This window comes from Pygoscelis adeliae, unplaced genomic scaffold (genome assembly GCF_000699105.1).
Source record: "Pygoscelis adeliae isolate BGI_AS28 unplaced genomic scaffold, ASM69910v1 Scaffold14, whole genome shotgun sequence".
NCBI classification, from domain to species: domain Eukaryota; kingdom Metazoa; phylum Chordata; class Aves; order Sphenisciformes; family Spheniscidae; genus Pygoscelis; species Pygoscelis adeliae.
In genome coordinates this window covers 21,375,908-21,388,025 of record NW_008825109.1, presented here as the reverse complement: position 1 = coordinate 21,388,025, position 12,118 = coordinate 21,375,908, and the positions used below count along the sequence as shown (strand labels likewise).

The window sequence follows — 12,118 nt, the reverse complement described above, 5'->3', positions numbered from 1 at the left end:
GAAGACTTGAGTAGAATTTCACAATGGAGGCAAAATCCATAGTCATCGGTGTGGAGGGGATGACATGCAATTCCTGTGTTCAAACCATTGAACAGCATGTCGGGAAGATGAATGGTATCCATAACATTAAAGTAAGTAACACTATTGCTATTTCTTACAAAGCTTTGTTCTTACATGAGAAACCATGATAAAATGTGCACCAAGGGAGGAAAATATGTGGAAAGAGTATATTCTGTGCATTTCATGGGAAGCTGATGTTAGAAGTGCAGTAGTGTATTTCTGGTGTAAGAGAAAAACAAGTGCTTGCTTTGCTGCAGCGGGAGCTAAGTCGTTTTCTGTTACTCTTAAGTAATTTTCTGCTTTACAATTAACTCAGTATTGTGAAGTAATGAGAAAAAAGTCAAAAAAAGGCAAGAACAGGAAATTTTTAACTAAGATAAAGCAAAAGCCCTTACAGCCTAGCACTTAGACTGGTCAAAAAAGCAAGCTGTCCTTGTCTCTTTTACTGAATAAATGTCAGTATTTGCTCACAAGTCTCCAGGCCTTTTCTTTCAAACTGATAGTATGCAGAGGTCGCTTGCACAGGTTCAAAAGCATTTGTGGGCTTGCGGTGTCCAGTTAATCGTGTAGTAGTTGACCCACCATGAAAAATAAAGCTGTTTTGTTGTGGTTCATGAAATAAGAGTAGCAGGTAATCCAGGTGGCAAAGGAAAGTCTTGCTAGCTCTTTCAAGCATTAAAGTTTCCTTTCCTTTGTACTGTCCATGAGGAAATGAGACAAAGAACAGCAGAACTGTAGCTCTTGAACAGAGCTACTTGGTTTGCCCTTAATCCAGACTTCCTTGATCTGACTTGATTTTAACTTTTTTTCTTAGGTCAGAGGAGATACCAATATTTTGTTGGTATTTTTTCTATTGTGGGCAAAATATTGGACTGTAGAGTATTCCAGGGTGAGCTGATTATTCCTACACAATACATTATTTTACAGTAGTTTTAATAATGGAAACAATTAAAAAGCTGGGAGATTCCTATTAGTGTTACAACCTAATTTGTGCTAGAAAGAACTGTCCTAACAATAGCAGCAACAGAAAATTGCAGAGTTTAATTACTTAGTATCTAGGTTCTAAAATCATGCTGTAACATTCTGTAGTGGTTGATTTTGCTCTAAAGAAAGCAATATCTTCCTGACTTCATCAAAAGATAACTTCTAGTTTAGTGGATATGTCTTAGATGAACACTTTCCTTCCCAGAATAGGGTACACTGTCTTAATTTGGGGGGGGTGTGATTGTTACCTCTAGCTGATTTTGAATGGCTCGTCGTGGTGCACTGTTCTGTACAAAGGCAAATGATGCACTAGTTAGTACAGTTCCCTTTTGCCTGAAGTAGATGTTCATGTACGCACATGGAAATTTTGGTGAACAGGAGCAATATTTACAAGATCCATCATTCTTCATGTTCCTTCAACTTTGATGGAGCTTTAATGTGATATGAGGCTATGCTCTGACACCAGAATCTTGGATCACTGAACAGACTGTTTTAGAAATAGGGATATTGCTGTTAACATTAGGCTGTGGCATGGTCTGGTCAGATAAATCACTAGGTATCTGCAAGCATGAAGTCAGATGAAGGCTAAAAGCAGCCTGTAAAATAATACCCCCAAATAATCTGACTCCAGAATCCTCCCTTTCTCCCTTACCCTAGCAAAAGATGTAATATCGTCAACCTTGCATTTTTGTTTCAGCTAATTTCTGAGAATATACAGATGAGTTGAGATAGGAGGAGAGGTTCATACTTCAACTTGATTGAAGACAATGTGCATCCCATAGTGTCTTTTACATAAGGAGTGAAGCAGGTTTTTAAAAGGACAGTGTTAAGAGGTTTTTGCATTTAGGTAAATGCCTTATCCCAAAGCTGAATACTATTTCTAAAACTACTCTTGGCAAGAAAATGTATCAAAAAAACTTAGTCTGAGTAGAACAGGACTATTAAGAAACTTTAAGAGATTATAGTTAGTAATTATCCTCATTACAACATCAGAACTTCAGTTTAGCCAGAGCATTTGTTTCAGAAAAATCTCTGAGGATAGTAAAACAGGGTTTTGTTTAGTGATTATGAATTAGGTCAGCGAGATGAATGTTAGATGGCTAATACAGACAAACAGTTGCATTTAGGTTATTTTGCCTCCAGCTGCAATGAAACCAATAAATGTCCATGTTGCTAATCCTGCTAAGGCCCATAATTGGGACAAAAATGAAGAAAGGTGACTCTTAAAATGATTTAACTGGTCTAATTGAATCATGACTGTGGTCTTTAGGTTGTACCTTTGCCCAGAGGAAAGATAGAATTGAATGGTAATGTGTTGGGCCTCTGGCAGGCATCGGCTTTCCCTTTTGGAAACTGCAATAATTGTGTTTGATATATCATCAGTTGGGAGCAAATTAAATTGAGGATATTTGTACCATCTGATGTGAAAGGTTAGTACCAAATCAGGACGTCTCTGGATCACCAAAATGTACAGAGAGAGGAAAAACAGCTTCTTTAATGTTTGTCATATATTAAATTTCAAAATTGAATTTTGTTCTGTGAAGTCTGATGCACTTTATTGCTCATAGCAAGTTAACAGCCTCTGCCTAGGATGCTTAGAAATACTGGACTCCTTTCACTGCTACTTAAATCTGTGGGTTTTTTCAAAGAGTGTTTTGTTCCATCCTTGTAGCCTAAGGGTAATTACTACTAACTGCAAAATTGTACATGTGATTAGAATTTTTTCTGTGGGCTGTCTTGCTTTTGGGTTTGAATTGGGTTAGTCATCATAATTCAAGAGAGTTTGGCTCTGGAAGTTTCATTAAATGCGCTGATGCTGTCTGGATGTCATAAGCAAAAGTGGCCAGACAGACTTGTAAAGGATTCTGAAACTGGTTGGGGGGGTGGGAATTGTTCTTTCTAGCCACGTTGTTGCACGGATGACTAGAAGTTACTTTATGATGGCTATTGGTATGGCTTTACTCTTCAAGGTGAGTAGTGATGGATAAAATTATACTGGACAAGTATTACTAATATATGCAAATAAAAGCTATTTCTAGTCTCATGCAGGGTATGAGTTCTTATCTCAGTATTGCAGTTTGCTAAATTGTGTGGTTTTTTTTCCCTTGCAAGGTATCTCTAGAGGATAAGAATGCAGTCATCATTTATGACTCAAAACTGCAGACTCCAACAACACTGCAGGAAGCAATATATGACATGGGATTTGATGCTACATTAGCTGATTCAAACCCACAACCTGTTTTACCTGACACTATTTTTCTTACAATTCCTACTCAGTCAGCTCTAACATCTAAACAGATTTGTAGTACACTACTGAAGAACAAAGGTATTGTGGATGTTAAAATGGCCTCCGATCAAAAAACTGCAGTGGTGACTTTCATTTCTGCTATTGTAAATGGCAAGCAGATTATCCAAATGGTCCCAGGAGTAGATTTAAATATCTCGGCGCCAGAGGTAATGCCTGGAACTTGTGAAGATTCCAGCTGGTCTCAAGCAAGTAGCGTTGTGCTGCGCCTGAAAGTAGAGGGGATGACCTGTCATTCCTGCACCAGCACCATTGAGGGGAAGATTGGCAAATTGCAAGGAATTCAGCGGATTAAAGGTAAAACCTTAGTATATTTTTATGTAAATTGAAGTTGACCATGCTGTTCTCTGATGGCATTGTGGAGATATCTCAGGTTTAGACTAGACATCTTAGTGTGTGAGAGTTACTCTTTGTGGTACCAGGTATTTAGTTCCGTGTTTAATTTGGACTAGAAGTGAGGAAAGCGGTCCAAATTGTGGTGAGGCTGTTGCTGTTACATGTGTGACAGTATTCAGTGGTTGCTTTGTATTTTGGTAGGGAGTCTGGAGTAGCTGTATTCCATAGTTTTATTACCAGTTACAGAAATTTCTAATACCAGATGTCTTTTTTTTATTGTCATTAATATTAGTTTATATTTTCTGTTCAATTAAAAATTAATAATGGCATATATGTGATTGTATCTGAGAGGCAAGACAAAATTATCTGTATAAATAGCTTTGGCATAAATGTATTGCCACAGACCCCTGATAAAAGGATACATTTAGTAAGGAATAGTAACGCCATTTGTGAAAGTCCTGGGGAAAGAGCAAAAAATTGAGGAAAAGAGGAGTTGAAAATTGTTGTAGTACTAGACAAAAAATGGTTGAAGAACTAAATTGTTCGATATTTACCAAACCCATTAAATCTCCTTTCCATTGCAGTTACATTTCTGAGTATTTACAGCGTTCTTGGAAAGCTTTTACAAGATCTGTTGCTCTTAGGGCAACGTGCTTATTATGCTTAGGGCAGTAATGCACACTTATTTTTATTGATTACTTTTCAGTGTCCCTGGACAATCAGGAAGCTGTTGTTGTCTACCAGCCTCATCTAATTACAGCAGAAGAAATAAAACATCAAATTGAAGCTGCGGGTTTCACAGCGTCTTTCAAAAAGCAGCCTAGACCCCTCAAGCTCAGCACTATTGACCTGGAAAGGTTGAGGAATACTCAGACCAAAGGCTCTGAGACAGCACTGAAAGAAAACTCTAATGTGAATGATACAAAGACAGTTGTTTTCAGAGTTGATGGCATGCACTGCAGTTCATGTGTTCTCAATATTCAGAGTACCATATCAGCATTCCCAGCAGTAACAAGTATCGTTGTTTCATTAGAGAAGAAAGCTGCTGTTGTAAACTATAACCCAAACTTAATTAGCATAGACGTACTGAGAAAAGCCATAGAGGCAGTGTCTCCAGAGACATTTAAAGTCAGCCTTCCTGATAAATATGAAAATGTAGCACTTTTCCCCACGCTGGCATCTCCACTGAAGTCTCCTCATCCAGCTTCGAAGGATGCTAGCCAGCCACTTACTCAAGTTGTTGTGATAAATATTGAGGGAATGACTTGCAACTCTTGTGTGCAGTCCATTGAGGGAGTCATATCCCAAAAGGCAGGTGTAAAATCTATTCACGTCTCTCTCGCAAATCGTAATGGGACTATAGAATATGACCCTCTGCAAACATGCCCAGAAGACTTGCGATCCTCAATAGAGGATATGGGATTTGAGGCATCATTATCAGGTAATGACATATTAAACTTTTAAATTTGAAAGGATTGTGCAGTTCTGGTTAGTATTTGGTACCACCCAAGATGAAATTTAGCAGTTGACATACTTCATGCTTGCCAAGAGAAGCTTTAGATCTTCACTGTCAATGAGATAATTAAATATACATGCACTTCCTTTAATACAACAGATTAATTAAAAATGATTGAGATATCTGGAAATACAAATATGTCAGATAAATACTGATGTTCAAATGGTGCTCCAGTTTGCTACTGTATAATATTCATGGCATGAATATGGAATTGGAGCTTTGCTAGCTGCGAAGAATATTATGGATTGCTGCGCTGAAGTTTCTTTAATAGTGAATTGTCAAAGACTTGGCTCTGGTGGAGTAACTAGTGAAGGGATATTTAACCAGGCTCAGGAGCGACGAGAATCTGAAGAGTGTGCACATCACTGAGGAAGTTCAAATGATGCTGTTGTGAGATAACCCTGGTAGGCAGCTAAGCAACCACCCAGCCACTCGCTTGCTCCCCCACGGTGGGACGGGGAAGAGAAGGGTAAAAGAGCAAAAACTTGTGGATTGAGATAAAGACAGTTTAATAGGGAAAGCAAGAGTTGTGCGTCCAAGCAAAGCAAAGCAAGGCATTCATTCACTCCTTCCCATCAGCAGGCAGGTGTTCAGCCATCCCCAGGACAGCAGGGCTCCATCATGCGTAACAGTGACTTGGGAAGACAAACGCCATCACTCCAAACGTCCCCCCCTTCCTCCTTCTTCCCCCAGCTTTATGTGCTGAGCACGACGCCATATGGTGTGGAATATCCCTTGGGTCAGTTGGGGTCAGCTGTCCCGGCCGTGTCCCCTCCCAGCTTCTCATGCCTCCCCAGCCTGCTCGCTGGTGGGGTGAGGAGCAGAAAAGGCCTTGACTCTGTCTAAGTACTGCTCAGCAGTAACTAAAACATTGGTGTGTTCCCAACACTGTTTGGTCACAGATCCAAACGATTGCACCATATGAGCCACTATGGTGAAAATTAACACTATCCCAGACAAAACCAGTACAGATGCTTACTGTGATGACTGGTATGCTAAAAGTAATTGCACAGTTGGAGCAGGTGGCTAGATAGTAGAATGCAGAAGACTTATGGTGAGAATACAGGTGAACACTAATAGGAAGAGAGGCTTCCTGAGGGGACAAGGAAGCTCCACTTCTTGATTCAGTAAGATTAAATTTTGAGAAATACAGTATGTGAACTATTTGATGGCAATAACTGAAGAAGTGGTCGGGTGCTCCCATTTAATTCCTTTCATACTTCTGCATAAACATAGCATCTCCTGAATTGCTGTAAGAAGCACTTGTCTGTAGTTTGAGAGCCCTTCTCTAAGGTTAAAAAAAACACTGACTGTGCTTACGAAACATGCGCTTGCTTACAAATTCAGCTTTGTGCTCCAGGTAAAGTCAGTGGAGTTTACTTGTGTTTTACACTTGTTTTACTTGTGTTTATTGTGTTTTACACACAATAAAATTGTGTGTAAAACACAATAAAATTGTGTGTAAAACTAAGGTTGCAATGCGGAGGTTTAGCTTAAAACCTACAGAAGAGGACAAAGGGTGTGCAACAGAACAGACAAATACAATGAGGAAAGACAAAAGGAAAAATAGTAGCAAAACAGTAAGTTAATTGGTGGCCCAACTGTTTGTCTTGTTTTCTTTTGCTTACTCTTAATTGCAGGCAAATGGATGAATCTGATTGACAAGGCATGTGCGATTACCATTTTGGTCTATATTTACAGCAACCTGTATTTATGGTTGGTGTAGTACCAGCTCATACCTCATTGCAATGGCTATTCGTAATACCAGAATTGCAATCTGCTTTTCAGCAAAGGCAGAACTACCTGTGGCAATAGCTCAGCCCTCACCCGAAGTGCAGCTGGAATCTCGCAAAACCGAGCCTCCCTCCAAAGTGTCACCAACCCACCCTGCTAGACAAGAGACAAAGACTATATCAAAGTGCTATGTCCAAGTCACAGGAATGACATGTGCTTCGTGTGTAGCCAACATTGAGAGAAATTTGAGAAGAGAAGACGGTAAGATACGTGTCAGTGTAATCTGTTACATTTCTAAGCATTTTTTTTTTTTAGAGAATCCATCTAGCTTTTGTACAGCATTTTTAATGTGTGGGTTGTTAAGAGAAGTACTGTTGCTGGTGTGTTTCATGGGTGAGGACACAGTCTGCTCACTGTTGGTTCATAGGATGAAAACAATGTCGTTCTTGCTGCTTTGTGGGCACGCTGGCTAGAGGCTGCCTTTGCAAAAGCAGGAGTTGGAGCGCTCCAAAGAGAATATCGGGATCAAATATGGATTCTTTTGAAACTAAAACAAATACTTTCTACTGGAGGGACGTGCCCAGGTCTGCAACTTAAAGGTAGAAGTATACACGCCTGTGTTAGAAAGGGAACTTTTAGAGAGGGACAGTATTAACATGGATTAAAGAGACATAAGTTAATTTTAGCTCTGCGAGTCAGGACAACTATGTCTATCTTCTGTCAGTGTGATAATTACATTTGCAGGAAGAAATAGTTGCATGAATGTGATGTAATGAAGAGTCATTAATGTAGACTGTGTTTATTTACTGTAATGAAGATGGATGTGGTCCAAGTTAACCTGGAATTTAATTTTTTTCATCCTAGAAAATGGATGAATCTAAATCCTTTTCACTTAGCATACAGTAGGATTGCACATTGTTAGATCTACTGTTTCTCATACATGTTCTCTCTTGAAGAAAAGGCTTTTTGAAATGCTAAATGCAGATCAGAAAAATATGCAGAACTGTATTTTAGAAGAACTTCTTTTAAGTAAAAATAGATCATCTTTTCATATAGCATAGACTGAATGTTTGTAAGTAGACTGTTAAAAATATGCAACTCGTATAGAGTAATACTTTCATCCCTCACACCTGCACTTAGATGCTTTTGTTGCATTGTTGATGTATCTCCCAAAAATTATGACGTTTTTCTTTATATGTATGTACAATATGGTAGCTTTTTCAATTTCAGTAAATTGCTATCGTGCCATCATGTTACCATAAATGCAGTGTTTTTCTTAAACATGATCTGCCATTCACACATTTTGTTTTCTAGGAATACATTCGATACTTGTTGCCCTAATGGCAGGAAAGGCAGAAGTGAGGTATAATCCTGCTGTCATACGCCCTTCAGCTATTGCAGAGCTCATACGGGAACTGGGATTTGGAGCTACCGTGATGGAAAACTGTGGTGAAGGAGATGGAGTTCTGGAACTTGTTGTAAGCTAGTAATTAAAACCAACCACCCCCGTCTTTATTACTTTTACCTATTGGATGTGCTTGTGTAAGCATCCACTTTAGCTTAAAGTGTTAACCATATAATAGAGCTTAATTTACGAAAAATAAAGTCTAAGAGTACATCAGGTGTGGATCACAAACTATATCTTGTCCTGCAAACTCTGCTGGCTCGCTGCTGCACTGAAGTTGGAGAAATATTCCTGTGGTTTTTTGATTGCCTATTGCAGGAATTTCCTTTTTTTTTTTTTTGTACCTGAGTCTAGCTCAGCTCTGAGCTTGAAGAGCCAGCAGAGCTTTAGCAGAGCTTAATAACCTTGTCTCTATGCTATGCTTCCTCTGTAGTGCTCTCATCCTTAACTGGAGAGCTCCATCTCACTGCTTCAAACCCCAGAAACATGCAATAAGTAATTCAGGATAGTCATAAGCACTTTTTCTACTTTTTAAGATGCATTTACCAAGTAACCTGTGGTTTTGATAACAGGAAGGAACCTTTGTTTTACAGGTGAGAGGAATGACATGTGCTTCTTGTATACACAAAATAGAATCCACCCTCATGAAGACTAACGGTGTTTTATACTGCTCGGTAGCTCTTGCAACCAACAAAGCACACATTAAATATGATCCTGAGATTATAGGTCCTCGAGATGTTATACAAGTGATAAAGGTAAGTTTCATGAAGGCACCAAGTCTCATCAAATATCCAGTGTCCTTTAAAGAGTTTACATACCCCAGAAACAGAAGAGAAGGGAAGACTTTAAAAAAAATCTGTCTCTCTCCTTTCATCTGCTATCTCCTTAGTGCAGGTTTCTGCAGATAATGTGTTCTGGCTCAAAAGCAATGCTCTGTTACGACTTTGCCTAAGTTTTTAAACAGAAAGTACTAGGAAAGCCAGGCTATGGTGAAGTTGAAGATACCAGCTATAGGTTTGCAGAAAAATAAAGCACATCCATGAGTACTGTAGCAGGAGAGAGGTGAAATAAGTTTCTTGGCTTTCCCCCTCAATTTGTCTACTTCTGTGCTTCAGGAATAACCATTTTGGAAAGCCACATTTTAGAATAGCATTTTAATGTTCTAGAAAGGTTGATTTCTACATCAGATTGCTTTTCTCTTTGCAAGGTAGTTAAAAAATTAGTAACAATCATATCAGAAATGTTAATAAAGTGAATCAAATGTAAGGCTGGCACCATCAATAATCTGGCGGTAACTTTATATGAGCACAAAGTTTCTTTAAATTGACTGTTTCTTATTATTATGCTTTTTTCCTTAGGATTTAGGTTTTACTACTTCGTTAGTCAAAAAAGATAGGTCTGCTAGTCATCTAGATCACAAACAGGAAATAAGGCAGTAAGTATTCCTGAACACATTTAGATTCTGTAAACGTCTTTGATCCCTCTTTTTTAATCAACATAAAGTTATGAAATTTTTTTTGTGACTGTGCAGACTTGCTAGCTAAAATGTTATCCAGCACTTGACTGCAAAACAAATTTTTTTCTCTTCTTCTCTTTTTAAATCTGAGGTGGAAAAGGTCTTTTGTTGTGAGTCTCGTTTTCTGTATTCCTGTCATGGGGCTGATGATTTACATGATGGTTATGGACAGTCAGCTTTCAGATGCTCACGCGCATCACAACATGAGCAGTGAGGAAATGGAGGCCCGTCACTCCTCTATGGTCCTGGAATACCAGCTCCTACCAGGATTGTCTGTTATGAATTTTCTGTCACTTTTACTCTGTGTCCCTGTACAGGTAAGTGGGAATATGACAACTCCTGGTTTGTTGGGCTTAAGCACTCAAAATGGAAGGCGATGAAGAAATTAAATTTGAAAAGTGATTAATTATGCTGCTTAAAAATGCTTTTGAGGTGGTTGTGTGCTTGTGCTGTTGCCAAAATAAGTGGTGCTAGGGACCGTTACGGGCAGGCCGATGGGTGCAGAAGTGCTATGCAGCCAGGCAGCATCTGAGGCAGCCTGCCTAGCTGCACTGGTGGGCACGGGGAGGAGCTGGTGGAACTGCGTGGAGGTGAGAAGACCTGAGAGTACTTGTGGTAGAGATCGTAGCCCTCGCCTAGAGCTGCGATTTTGTTCGGGAAGAGATGGAGGCAGCAAATAACACAAATAAACTGGGTGTCTCCCTCTTTTACGGAACTGCTGCGGCTGCGTGTTACAAATGTATGTATAAAATACAACTGATGCTCTTATTACAGATGTTTGGAGGCTGGTACTTCTACATACAGGCATACAAAGCACTGAAGCACAGAACTGCGAATATGGACGTGCTCATTGTTTTGGCAACCTCCATTGCGTTCGTCTACTCGTTTGTTATTCTTCTAGTTGCAATGGCTGAGAAAGCAAAAGTAAACCCTGTAACTTTCTTTGACACACCTCCTATGCTGTTTGTGTTCATCTCATTGGGCCGGTGGCTGGAGCATGTTGCAAAGGTAAGGAAAATAAAAGCCCATGATATCTACAAGCTGCAGGACACTTAAGAATCATTTCGGAATGTTGTATACCTTTAAAAAAAAAAATCAAATAAAAATCCCATGAAAAAGGTTTTTTTTAGGTTCTTTTAACCTTCTTTGCTGTAAAATCATCTTCAGTAACTGAACTAGTAAAAATATGAAATGACTTAATATAAGTCTGTTTGCAGAAAGTATTTTCTTAATAGGGTAAATTGCAACATATGCAGTTGTCATTTACCCACAATTTTTTGTTTCAATAGCATAGTCAGAAAAATATGAAAATTATTATTCTAGGGTAAAACATCAGAAGCACTGGCAAGACTAATTTCATTACAAGCTACTGAAGCTACTATTGTTACCTTGGGCCCTGATAACGTTCTTTTAAGGTATCTTTGTCATTTGCTTTTTCTGTTGTTCCTTTTTTGTTGTTAATATGCTTAATTCACAGACAAATGTTACCATTCTGTAGAACTATGAAGCAAATAACTTCAGATTTGCTGGCAGATTTGCCAGATATAAATGTTAAAATGCAGAAAAACTAACACTGCTTTGATTTGTTTTATTGGAATCTTGCTAATTTTTGCTGCGATAAGAAAATTAGTGGATTTTCTCAACTGGAAAGTAAATAAAATTATGATAAAATAATCGTAGTGCTCTTTAAAATGGCCTTTCTTCTGACAATTTTTGTATGCGTTAACAATGTCAACCAATGGGATTATGCTTTGTGTATAGTGACAACTCCTTTTGCCTGGGTAACTTCGGTTAACAATCTCTTGATAAACACTACAATCTCTTCTTAAAAACACTATACATCATTCTAGTGAAGAGCAAGTTGATGTGGAACTGGTTCAACGAGGTGACATTGTCAAAGTGATCCCAGGAGGCAAGTTCCCAGTGGATGGTCGTGTTGTTGAAGGACACTCTATGGTAGACGAATCTCTTATCACAGGTAAGCATTTGCTTTTTGCAAGGGTAAAAATGTTTTTCTTTTCCTTTAAACAAATCTGAAGAAGGGAAGTTGAAGCTGATGTTCTCCTCACTCTTCTAATTGCATGTTAGGAGTTGGTAGCTATTACAATATTGCTGAAAAATATACCTTAGTATCTGTTGTTGACCTTTCCTTAGGTGAAGCAATGCCCGTGACTAAAAAACCTGGCAATACAGTTATTGCAGGTTCTATTAATCAGAATGGAGCACTTCTGATTTCGGCAACCCATGTCGGAGCTGATACAA

At 38.8% G+C, this 12,118-nt stretch overlaps 1 protein-coding gene across 1 annotated transcript in view; it reads left to right on the top strand.

Moving 5' to 3' along the window:
- The window catches only part of ATP7A (ATPase, Cu++ transporting, alpha polypeptide), a 20,018-nt gene continuing 7,900 nt past the window's right edge, over window positions 1-12,118 (top strand). Inside the window, 12 exon segments of the mRNA XM_009327846.1 lie at window positions 1-131; window positions 3,157-3,646; window positions 4,392-5,126; window positions 6,990-7,196; window positions 8,250-8,413; window positions 8,934-9,095; window positions 9,699-9,775; window positions 9,948-10,173; window positions 10,631-10,864; window positions 11,180-11,271; window positions 11,707-11,834; window positions 12,011-12,118. The exon segment at window positions 12,011-12,118 is cut by the window's right edge and continues 56 nt beyond it. Coding sequence (XP_009326121.1) covers window positions 24-131; window positions 3,157-3,646; window positions 4,392-5,126; window positions 6,990-7,196; window positions 8,250-8,413; window positions 8,934-9,095; window positions 9,699-9,775; window positions 9,948-10,173; window positions 10,631-10,864; window positions 11,180-11,271; window positions 11,707-11,834; window positions 12,011-12,118 — 2,731 coding nt within the window. The 5' untranslated portion in view covers window positions 1-23.